Source organism: Aedes albopictus, chromosome 2 (genome assembly GCF_035046485.1).
Source record: "Aedes albopictus strain Foshan chromosome 2, AalbF5, whole genome shotgun sequence".
NCBI classification, from domain to species: domain Eukaryota; kingdom Metazoa; phylum Arthropoda; class Insecta; order Diptera; family Culicidae; genus Aedes; species Aedes albopictus.
In genome coordinates this window covers 213,806,093-213,818,971 of record NC_085137.1, presented here as the reverse complement: position 1 = coordinate 213,818,971, position 12,879 = coordinate 213,806,093, and the positions used below count along the sequence as shown (strand labels likewise).

General features: G+C 42.9%; 1 protein-coding gene across 2 annotated transcripts in view; it reads left to right on the top strand.

Moving 5' to 3' along the window:
• Nucleotides 1-7,692: 7,692 nt before the first annotated feature.
• Nucleotides 7,693-12,879, top strand: part of LOC109401716 (sepiapterin reductase) — a 28,274-nt gene continuing 23,087 nt past the window's right edge. For both annotated transcript variants that reach the window (XM_062851097.1, XM_062851096.1), the window contains exons 1-2: nucleotides 7,693-7,848; nucleotides 7,911-8,182. In XM_062851097.1, the coding sequence (XP_062707081.1) occupies nucleotides 7,996-8,182 (187 nt within the window). In that variant the 5' untranslated portion in view covers nucleotides 7,693-7,848; nucleotides 7,911-7,995. The remainder of the gene's footprint in view (nucleotides 7,849-7,910; nucleotides 8,183-12,879) is intronic.

Here is a 12,879-nt window from a genome sequence, read left to right as displayed (position 1 = left end):
TACGGTCTCGGTGCAGTATGTGGGTAAGGTACATCGTTTGCTGCTGTACGTGGCGGACAACCGAAAGCATCCATTGCTTGGAAGAAGCTGGATGAAAGTTTTGCGGCTTGACGTGAGCAAGTTCTACGATGAAGTACATTCGGTTGCGGACAATTCAGTGAAGTGCACCACCGACGAATCGGTGAAAAAGTTGATTGCGCGGTACAGCAGTGTATGTGCTGATTCGAAGGGGAAGATTAAAGGGCTTACTGCGAAGTTACGGCTGAAGCCGAACGCCCACCCAGTGTACATTAAAGCGAGGCCGGTGCCATTTTCGTTGCGAAGTGCGGTCGAGCAAGAAATCGAGAAGCTAGTGGATGAAGGAGTGCTCGAAAAAGTGAACCACAGTGATTGGGCAACGCCCGTGGTTCCCGTAATGAAACTGAATAACAAAGTGCGACTGTGTGGGGATTACAAGATTACGGTTAATCCGAATCTAGTGGTGGATGAGCATCCGCTCCCTACAATCGAGGAGCTCTTTGCGAACGTGGCCGGTGGAGAGAAATTCTCGAAGATAGATCTGTCTCAGGCGTACCTGCAGCTTGAGGTGGATCCAGATCAACGGGAGATCCTGACGCTGAGCACACACCTGGGGCTGTATCGGCCAACGCGGCTGATGTACGGCGTGAGCTCCGCACCTGCGATATGGCAACGATTAATGGAAGAAGTGATAAACGGAATACCGGGAGTGACAGTGTTTTTGGACGATATACGCGTGACGGGTCCGACTAACGAAGTACATTTGCAACGACTCGAAGAAGTGCTCAAACGTTTGAGTCAGTACGGAATGCGAATAAACTTGGATAAGTGTGTGTTTTTCGCGGACGAAATAGAGTATTGTGGTTATGTCGTCGACCGTCACGGTATACATAAAGTGCAAAAGAAGATCGAGGCGGTGCAGAATATGCCCACTCCCGAAAACAAGGATCAGGTACGTTCTTTCGTCGGATTAGTGAATTACTACGGACGCTTCCTTCCTAATCTGAGCACGATGATCTACCCGCTGAACCGACTGTTGCGGAACGACGTGCCGTTCCAATGGTCGAAGTCGTGCGAAGAAGCGTTTAGGAAGGTGAAGCAGGAGATGCAATCCGACAGCTTTCTGGTGCATTACAACCCCGAGTTGCCACTGGTGTTGGCGACTGATGCATCTCCCTACGGTGTCGGAGCCGTCCTTAGTCACGTCCTGCCGGACGGTTCGGAACGGCCGATACAATACGCGTCGCAGACCTTGAACGAGACACAACGTAAGTACAAACAAGTTGATCGTGAAGCGTATGCTATTGTTTTCGGCATTCGACGGTTCCACCAGTACTTGTACGGGCGCAAGTTCGTTCTCTACACGGACAACGAGCCTGTAAAGCAGATTTTCTCCGAGACGAAGGGACTACCGACTATGTCAGCCTTGAGAATGCAACACTATGCGACTTTCCTCCAATCTTTCAATTATACAATCAAATTCCGCCCCACTAAGCAGCATTGCAATGCGGACGCGTTTTCACGGTTGCCGATAGCTACGAAGCAGCCGGATAACGTCGTAGAAGAAGTCGACATGCTGGAAACCAGCATCATCGAGACGATGCCGGTAACGGTCGAGGACTTGGCCAAGGGAACTGTGGCAGACGGTTCGGTCAAGCTGCTGCTTCAGGGACTACGAAACGGAAAGACAGTGGAGGCGAAGGATCGATTCGGTATCGATCAAAACGAATTCTCCTTGCAGCAAGGGTGTATTTTGCGGGGTATTCGGGTTTACATTCCACCTGAACTTCGGACGAAGGTACTCAACGAACTGCATTCCACTCATTTTGGCAGTACCCGCCTAAAGGCACTCGCCAGAGGATACGTCTGGTGGGAACGCATTGACAGGGACATCGAAGAGTTAGTCAAGAACTGTGCGTCCTGTCAAGTTACACGTCCGAATCCTGCAAAAGCTCCGTTACATTGCTGGGAACCTGCTACACAGCCGTTCGAACGAGTACACGTTGATTTCGCTGGGCCTTTTATGGGGAAGTATTTCATCGTCTTCGTCGACGCTTACACGAAATGGCCGGAGGTGAAGATTCTACGGGACATTACGACGGCTACAACTATCAACGCCTGTAGAGAGTTTTTTGCGACCTACGGTATACCATGCGTCCTGGTCAGCGACCGTGGTGTACAGTTTACCTCCGGTGAATTCCAGCGTTTTCTGCAGCTGAACGGCATTTTCCACAAAATGGGTGCGCCGTACCATCCGGCGACGAACGGGCAGGTCGAGAGGTTCATCCAGACCTTCAAGAACAAGATGAAGGCCCTGAAGTGCGAAAAATCAAGAATGCACGTGGAACTCTGCAATATTCTGCTGACTTACCGGAAGACAATCCACCCTGCTACCGGGAAGTCACCTTCCATGATGCTCTTTAATCGCCAAATTCGTTCCCGTCTTGATTTGATGCTGCCTGGCCCTACGTATTCGGAGAAGGTTGACCATAAAGTTCGCTCGATTCCTGAGGGAGGAAGAGTCGCTGCGCGAGATTTCCTGGACCATGAGAAATGGAAGTACGGTCGGGTAATAGAGAAGTTGGGAAAGTTGCACTACATGATACAGCTGGACGATGATCGTGTATGGAAGCGTCACATCGACCAACTACGCGAAGTCGGATCGAACTTGCAAGCCCAAAGGAGTCTACCAGAGATGCCGATGCTGCCGAACGTGCCTCCAGGACCCGATGAAGCTTCGGGCACTACAAACAACCATGTGCCGAGTTCCCAGGGAACATCTACGTCTGCGAATCCAGTTGCTACTTCATCAAGAGTAGAACCAGTCTCGGTGCCGGTCCCGGAACCCCATCCGGCATTGAACGTTCCGACTACAGGTCCTGCTACGAGTATGCAAAGCGAAGGATCGTTTCAGCAAACCCCGAGGAGATCGACCCGTGCGGTGAAACCGCCTAAGAGATTGAATTTGTAACGAAGTAAAGCATAAGGGGGGAAGAGCTGTTATATATTTACCTTGCCTACAACAAACCTTCATCATAAATACTTTGATTATTGTAACTACCTTGATACTTAATTGCTTTGCTCCCCCCATACTGAAACCACCTTGTCATTATCCATTATTAGTAGAACAAAAGTACACGCGAATAAAATCGGAAGTTATCGGAAAGTAGTCCGGGTTCTTTTACTATTTCCCCGACGCCGGAAATTCCCTCGCGAGTTCTCTCGGTCACAACATACTCGAAGTTGTGCACTCTGATATATCTGGACCAATGGAGGAAGCATCTTTTGGCGGAAGTCGTTACTACGTGTCGTTTATTGATGACAAATCTCGAAGAATATTCGTGTATTTCTTGAAATCCAAATCTGGCGAGGAAGTGTTGAACTGCTTCAAGGAATTTCATGCGCAGGCAGAACGTCAAACTGGCCTGAAGTTGAAAACCTTACGCACGGACAACGGAAAAGCATATATGAACAGCTGTTTCCAAGAGTATTTGAAGAGAACGGGTATCAAGCATCAAACGACGAATGATTACACGCCGGAACAGAATGGACTGGCGGAAAGAGCGAACAGGACAATCGTTGAAAGAGCTCGGTGTATGCTGTTTGAAGCGAAGCTGTCGAAATCATTTTGGGCAGAAGCGGTGGCTACGGCGGTATATTTGATAAACCGCTCTCCGACTCGAGGTCACGATTTGACACCGGACGAAGTTTGGAGTGGACGTAAACCGAACCTGTCACACGTACGTATTTTCGGGACGAAGGCGATGGTGCAAGTACCGAAACAAAAGCGGAGAAAATGGGACCCAAAGGCAAAGGAATGTATACTTACCGGATTTGAGGAGGAGACAAAAGGTTATCGACTGTATGATCCAACTTCGAAGATTTTCCTGAAGAGCAGGGAAGTACAATTCTTGGACGAGATGACGGACTCGTGTTTGGTTCCAGTCAAGAAACGGTCAACTGTGCAACTGGAGTTTGATGAGCAGCCCGAACCAATAGGAATTCAACCCGTTTCAGGAGAAAGATGATTCCGACACAGATGAAGATGAGTTTGAAGATAGCTTGTTCAACATTCCGACTGACACAAATGTGACCGTGCTCCCTTCGCGACAAACTTCAAATCCACCTTGGTCACAGGTGTTGAGGCGCAGCGGACGGGAGCACGCCTTACCGGGCAAGTATAAGGATTTTTCTGTCAATTGCAAAGGTCTTCCCGTATCAAATTCTCCACAGGCATCGGAAAGGTGTTCGAGCGATTTTGAGGGATTCGATGATGATGTTCCAGAACGCGGCCTGGATTCCGGATTCAGTGGTGTTGCTACTGATGACGATCGCAGATGTCTGGCAATGGAACCGAAAACGTTTGGAGAAGCTATATCATCTTCAAATGCAGAAGAATGGAGAAAAGCCATGGAGGACGAGTTCAATTCGATTCAAGCAAATGAAACATGGACGCTTGTGGATCTACCCCCCGGTCGAAAGGCAGTTGGCTGTAAGTGGGTGTTTAAACTCAAGCACGGAGCTGATGGTCAAATTGCTCGTTTTAAAGCGCGACTGGTCGCTCAAGGATATAGTAAACAATATGGAAGCGACTACGATGAAGTTTTTGCGCCGGTTGTGCGGCAGACAACATTCCGAACCTTGATGGCAGTAGCAGCAAAACAGCGGATGATCGTTAAGCAATATGATGTTAAAACTGCCTTCCTCAACGGTGACCTTCAGGAGGAGATATATATGCGTCAACCGCCTGGGTATGTGTCGAAGGGCAACGAACGGAAGGTGTGCAAGCTAAAGAAGAGTCTGTATGGCTTGAAGCAAGCGGCCAGGTCATGGAATCGGAAACTAAACGATGAGCTGGTTCGGAACGGATTTGAATGCTGTCGATCGGATCCATGCTTATACAGGAAACAGTTCAATGGACGTTGGTGTTACGTTTTGGTTTACGTAGACGACCTGATCGTGGCAAGTGAAGATCCTCGGATGATTGAACAACTTGCGGAATCATTAGGCAGATGTTTCGAGCTTAGCAGCCTAGGAGATATTCACTTTTACTTGGGAATGGAGGTGGAGAAAGACAAAGCTGGAGATTTTCTTTTGAGTCAACGGAAATACATTGGCGAGATTTTGAAGACTACTGGTTTGCAAGACGCGAAGCACTCCAGCATTCCATTGGATCCAGGATACGTGAAAAAAGAAGATGATGGAAACAAACTACCGGACAATATCGAATACCAAAAACTAATTGGAAAACTACTCTACGTTGCAGTCAATACAAGGCCTGATATATCCACTGCGGTTTCGTTACTGAGTAGGAAAACAAGCAATCCATCGCAGGCTGATTGGACTGAGCTGAAACGAGTTGTGCGCTACCTCAAAGGGACTAAGGACTTTAAACTACGATTGAGCAGAAATGGTGGACCGAATGCTATTGTAGGATATTCAGATGCGGATTGGGCGGAAAACAGGCAGGATCGCAAGTCAAATAGCGGCTTCATATTCAAGATTAATGGTGGTACAGTCAGCTGGGCATGCCGGAAGCAATCTTGTGTATCATTATCGACTGCTGAGGCTGAGTTCATCGCACTTTCAGAAGCTGTACAAGAAGCAATCTGGCTGAAATCACTTTTGAAGGATCTGAATGAGAAGCAGGAAGTTACCATACATGAAGATAATCAAAGTTGCTTAAAGATGTTGATCAACGAGAAATTCAGCAATAGAACAAAACATGTGGCTACAAGGTTACATTTCACGCGAGACCAAATCCAGAAAGGTGAGATAAACTGCATCTACTGTCCGACTGAGAACATGGTTGCAGATCTATTGACGAAACCATTGGCAAGGATGAGAATGAGGAAGTTAGCAGAAATGGCCGGACTGACCGCTACCGTCTAGGAGGAGTGTTGGAGTTCAAGACGGAAACTGATCATAGTAGTCAAAGATTTAGCGAATAAGAAGATTTAATTACACTGTCATTCTGTTACTGTTACACACTGAATAAAGACGTTAAAACATTAAGTCCCACTGTTACTAATTAACACCATTAAATTTTAATACGCCAATTGACACAGACCCTAGATTGAGTTTAAATAAGGGCGAAAGTAACATGAGAGAGTTCTCTTCATCGACTCTCTCTTCTTCAAATTAAAGAGACAAGATGCAAGTATGGTTGAACTTTTTGGTCATAAATCGCTAGATTGCGATGCAATCTAGCGTCTAAGTGTAAAAAAGTTCGATTGAATTTGCATCTTGTCACTTTAATTTGCAGAAGAGAGAGTCGATGAAGAGAACTCTCTCATGTTACTTTCGCCCTTATTTAAACTCAATCTAGAGTTGATTTGGGCATTTAGATTTGAGTTTTTGTGAAGGAGGTCCACTATAGGCGCAGGTGCGCAGGGTCCACTACTAGCACACAACCCTTATATGGACAGTTCACTATAGTCTATTTTATGAAACGACAACAGTGTTGATATTGATATTAACACTCACGGGCTTGGGCGCAACCTCCTGTCAAACTTTCATTCATGAAATGAGCGATCAGCTGATCCAAAACGTCTCGTATGGCTTATTGTTAGATGCATTTTTTTGTTTGTTCTGCCAAACATAAATTTTGAATTTACTCCAAGAGCTATCAGAATTACTGGATTTTTATATGGCAGCAAGATCATCATTTTCTTCAGCCAATAGTTAAGAAAACTCTTTTTCGAAAAAAAATTATTCGGTTTATAGCCGGGACCCTGATTAAATGAAAATTTAATAATTATTACATACAGGGTCTGTTCCAATTGGAGAATTAAAATTAATTTTCACTTAAACTTGACAGTTCGATAATTATTTCCTTAGGAGAACTGTCAAGTTTAAGTGTCGAACTGTCAAATTTAGGTCAAAATTAATTTTAATTGGGTATTTAAATTAAGAAAAATGTATCGATTTTTTGATTTTATACGAAAGAGCATCTTTTTCTGAGCCACTATAATTTTTTTCATATTTTTAGAACTTTATTTTGGTACATAAAATCAATTTCAAAGAGATTTTTTGAAATCACCTTTTGACAGCTGGGTAACTGTTTGACAGCTCCACCCAGTACAATATGCGACGAGGGGTGATTCGACAAATCGCTCCCATACAAACTTCAAATTGATTTTTAAATAGGTTCCCGGGCACCAAAATTCATGAAAATTTGGATTTCGGCTCAGTTTCGCATGCAGATTCAGAATATGGAATTATCTCAACACCGCTAAAGAAGCCAATTGGGTTCTTTAGGGGTATCCGGATTATTTCATAATCGGATCCTCCGCCCAAAAATTAGTCGAAATCCAAAATTTCATAATTTTTGGAGTCCGGGAACTATTTTTAAAATCCATTTAAAGTTTGTATGGGGAAAATTTTTTGTTCGGGTCGAACTGTCACTTTAACGATTGAACTGTCATTCTATCCACGAAAATTAAAACTGTTTTGTTGATTTAACCATCGAAACAAAAGTGTTGGAATCCAATTAAATCACGTTATACTCAGAAAAATGAGCTCTTTCGATTAGGCTATAGAAAATAGCAATATTTTATTCACTAAACAACCCAATTCGCCAATTGGAACAGACCCACAGTATTTAAAAGAAATTTTCGATAGTGTCGTCCCCCTTCATTGTGACACGCATCTGTTAGGTCAACCGATCAAACTTTTTGTCGACCCATTCAATTTTCGACTCAACGACTGTCAAATCATCAAAACAATCCGATTTTTGGAAAAAGTTGCAGTAAAACTAGTTTTGATGCGAATTTTGTCGCATTTTGCAGTGTCTCACATCTTTTTAAAAAGTGAATTTCGAAGATAAAGGTGAGTTGAAATCAGCCACTATTTTGGGGCGATCATATAGAAATAAATTTTCCTGTGTTCAGCTGGAGATTGCGTTTCGCCTTCGCCCAGCAGCAACCTTGAGTGTAGAAGCAGCAGCCATTTGAGGGGAGGTGGTTGCAGTGCGTCATGAATTTGGCCGATCCATGGAGTAGCACTACTGGCAGTAGCGATTCCAACAACGGCAATCCGAACGCGGCTTCCCTGCAGTTTGAGGACAATTTTGAACCCACGGTGGTGCACAGCAACGGTGGTGACAACCAGCAACCGAGGGACGGACGGCTTCCGGATTCCGATAGCTATTTGGCGGCGTTAGGTAACTGGTGTTTTTTTGTTGTGAAGGGGGGGTGGAGTGCATTAATGTTCGTATAATTATTTATTTTGTTTTCAATGATTAATTAGGTATCTATTAATATTAATGTTGCTTTGCCACCATTCAAGTTATTCAGCTAATGTTCCCTTAAAAAGAAACATATAAGGAAGGAAACGCAATCGGTCAGCAGCCGCAATACTGAAGCAGTGGTTTTCAAACTATTGCTGACGAGTCGGCTAATATGGAGGCACAAGAGAATGTAGAACAAAATGATGTATGCGAAAGTTTTACGAAATTGTCAATGATGTGAGGAGAAAAACAGCGCATTCTCCCGCCATGAGCAACGACCACGATGGAAACTTGTTGATAGAAACAACAAGGGTGGCTTATCCCGACATTTTCCGCCCTCGACTTGTCTACCTCATATGGCGGCTGTAGCCGTCACGGTTAATAACCGAGCACAAATCTTTTTTTTTTTTTTTTTTTTTTTATCTGTATTAACGAGATTTTTAGCCCTCGGCTAGTTCATCTCGGGACCCACGCTTTACTTCCCTTCCGAAGGAAGAACTCACATTTTGCGAGTTTGTCGGGAGTGGGATTCGATCCCAGGTCCTCGGCGTGATAGTCAAGTGTTCTAACCATCACACCAGGACCGCTCCACGAGCACAAATCTTACTAACTACGAGGTAGTGATCTAAACCGACCCCTAGAAGTTCGAACATCAATGATGTCTGAAGAATAAACGCCCAATTAGTAATAGGGTGCGATGCAAATGCCCATCATACCATATGGAGCAGTACAGATATTAATAAAAGAGGTGAGGATGAGGATCTCCTGAATTACATTTCGTTCAATAACATAGACATATGCAATAAAGGGGATTTTCCAATTTTTGTTAATGCTATTCGACAGGAAGTTTTATATCTTACGCTTTGTAGCTATCTGCTATCAGAAGATCGTAAACTGGCATGTTTCTGATGAGGAATCATTGTCAGATCCAGGGTACGAAAAACGGATCACGTCGAAAAACAAACGCTTTGTCCTAAGCGGTGCATGTTGATAACAAAGGCGCTCCGCAACAAACGCATGTCAAGCGATGAGAGCAATAGAACAAACATCGCTTGCCGTGCGTGTGCCGATATTTCAGCTTTTCTGCTGAAATTTTCCACCCACATCATCGAATTCATGAGCATTTGGACGAATTAAAACTCTTGCCATCCTCAGAGTCGAGTTTCAGTTGTTAAACAATGCGAAAATCACGATGTGAATAGAACGAGACAAATATTCCTACCGTTTTTGTTGTGAACAAACTCGGGAGCGATTTTGTCATTATCTGCTAACGAAAAAACAAAGCGTTGTTGCCGTGCCTTCTTTGTTGCCTATTTTTCGCTTGTGGTGCCATATTCTGCGTACACTGGTCAGATCACAAGCGTATCAGGTTTGATTATAAAGCCGGATCAAATTTGATCGAAAGCTATAGAAACCCAAAGAAAACTAACTGGGACCTCTACAGCTTCTATTTAATGAATGAAAATTCATATAAAGGTGAGCAGATCTTGCCTGTTTCGTGTTGTTTTTATCCCAAAAGCTGGCAAACGGCACAAAACAACTTCAAAAGCCTTCATGGAGAAGCCTCATGGAGCTCACCCTCGGCCGACAACGCTACCCCGAGGTTCTACGCGTATAATGAGGCAACATTTGGTTGTGTCAGTCGTCCTCAGTCGTACCAAGGCGGCTGTCGGTATCGTACATTGTTGATGACGGAAAGTTTAAGGCGTAGTTTAACCATCACAAGGTAGTGGTCGGATTCGATGTTGGCGCCACGATAGGTCCTGACCAGTGTTGGTAAAAACTCAAATTCTCAAATCTCATGGTTGAGTTGTTTCACGCGCGATTCTTGACTCGCCAAAATCACCACCGAAAAAATAATGCATGAGTTGACTCATGATTTCACTCATTGCCTTATTTCTTTGCGTTCTTAATATTTAAATCGAAGTTTTTAGGATTGCATGATAGAACAAAAGCAAATCTAGCCCTCAAAAACATTGAATGCCGTTCAAATTGATTTGGATTCGTTTTACAAGCGAACGAGATTTCGGCGCTTGACTCGTGAGAGCGAGATTTTGCATGAAATTCTCGCGCGTGAGAAAACGATTCAGAATCGCGCGCGAGTTTGCTCACGCAGGAGCGGTTGATGAGTGTGCTTTGAGTGTGAGTTTACCAACACTGGTCCTGACGTCGATAATGTCGGAGAAGTTCCGTCCATCAATTGGCCGGGGCTCTGCTAAACCGAACTAAGCGCCAAAAAATTTATTCCGACATAATTAAGCTTAAAGTTTAACCACTCACAAATAAACAACAGTTGAAATTATTTGAAACTTTTCCATACACATGTAACTTACAAGCCTTTATAAACCATCAGAGACGAAGAATGCATGTAAATTATTTGAAATCATTGATATAATTGTAATTGTAATTGTAATTGCTCAGTCCACACCCAGGCCGACAACTGTCAGCCCATCTGCTTGTAGGCAGATGTGGACCTACTAAGCCTCCCCCGTTAACATGTCCTACACCGAATTAGCACATCGGGATCTTCCACAGGCAGGCGCTGGCGTTACCAGTCCCAACAAGTGTCAGATACATTAAATAGATGGGGTAGAGGATATAGGAAGATGTGGGAATAGGATGGGAAGAGGCAGAAAATGAAGAGATAGTAGAGAGGTTTCGATTTTGTTGCTGAAACGAGAAAAAGAAAGAATGATAAAGAACATTAGCGATATGTTCATAGATTATCATTTGGTCGATAATTTCTCATCTATTTTGTTTCCATATCGTTGCATCGGTGACCATTTTCATCGCCTTTCTAGTTTTTGTTAGGGCCATCTCGCGTTTTTTTCGTCATGTCCTCTTTGCCGGTTGGCGACGTTCGGGATGTAAGTAGAAAATCATGCATTTAATATGATAAGTACGACAGTAATTGTGATTGCTCAGTACTTCCAGCCCAATTGTCCGCAGTACATATCAGGCATCCCGTTTTAACAAATCCTACACAGAATTAGAAACCTGGATCTCCTACAGACAGTCCTAACTAGTGTCAGATAAGTTCAATTGAGGATAGGAAGCGGCAAAATGAGAAGACAGTAGAGAAGGTTTGGTACATTGGTAGCTGTGTTCATGTGATGTTTGTCTGACATTGAAAAACTATTTTTCGTAAGTGTTTAACTCTCTACCCCAAATTTAATACCGGAAAAATATCTGATCAGATGTATAGTTTGGCAATTCTATGTCCATACATCTTTTATCAAGAAGGAATAATGTTGTTTACTGTTATAAAATAATTCAGTTAAAGGGCAGCTAATGCATTGTAATCCAGAATAAACCCACAGTAAATGTCCCAATAAAAATTTAACACTTGTTCAACTAACTACACAAACTAAAAAGCGTTATTATATTTTACCAATGATTTCATCCTAATCTTGACCCTAACATAGTTATGCGCTTAGGCAGCATCCATTTATTACGTAACGCTAAAATCGACATTTTTCGACCCCCCTCCCCCCTCCGTAACGTTTTTTTATGGGTCATTCCACGCCAAGTGACCGACCGCTTGCAACCGACCATCACGGATTTGAACCAAATTTGGCTGAAACATTTGTTTAGATGGAAAAAGAAAAAATCCAAATTTTGGTGCCGATCGGATCACCCCTCGGCCCGTGGCAGCACCCCTCGTTTTGGCCGATATGAAAATTATCCTCTCTTTCTTTTATTTTTATCATTGAAACGATTGCACCTACACATTTTCGACCTTCGGCTTTTTTAAAGGAAATCGTTCAGGGAATCCAGAAAAAATATTATTTTTTTGGTACAGTGTTGCCAGATATCATATTTTTTAATTTTAAAACTAAAAATCGATTTTTCTCAAAATACGTATATTTTGATTTTAAAAATTTTGATTCCATCGTGTTTATCAGACGTTTTTCTATCGAAAAAGCTTAACTCCCCAAAGTAATTTGCGTCGTTCCTGAGATATAGCGTTTTTAAGAAAAAATATTCATTTTTTTCATATAAAGTATCATATAAAATCAGGTGCAGTTTATAAATTTCGTAAGAAAAACATTGTTCGATGCCATATAATCACGTTTTGTGCTGATTTGAACAATATCGAGTATAAAAAGGATTAAAAAATTGTAACAGTATTGCCAGTTTACCTTTTTTATTATACCTTGAAACCTAACCTTCAAGTGTTTGACAATGTACAGGTTATTCTGAAAATGCGCACCATGTGTGTTGCAAAATGTGTGAACAGGATAAAAACAATACACATCTTCTCTAACGACCCTGCTGTTGACATTTTCTTCACAGACAAACAGACGTAACACCTAGAAAAATTTTCGCGAAAATCCATCGCCTAGTTCACACTAGGTGAAACGTCTAACGCTTAGAAAAATGATGTGCGCACTGCAATTTTTTCCAATGTTACGTCTGTTTATCTGTGTTTTCTTGTTTATGGTCCTATCTGACAAAATGACCCGATAATTGACAGTTATTGTTAGTTTGATAGTTAGCAATAAAAAAATTGGTTTATTGGAAAAGATGAGGATAAATTGTTAAAATATAAAATGTATCTATTGTGAAATTCATTTCAATTGTCATTTTATTCATTTCAACGATGTTGTAGATGGAAGTGTTGCCACACA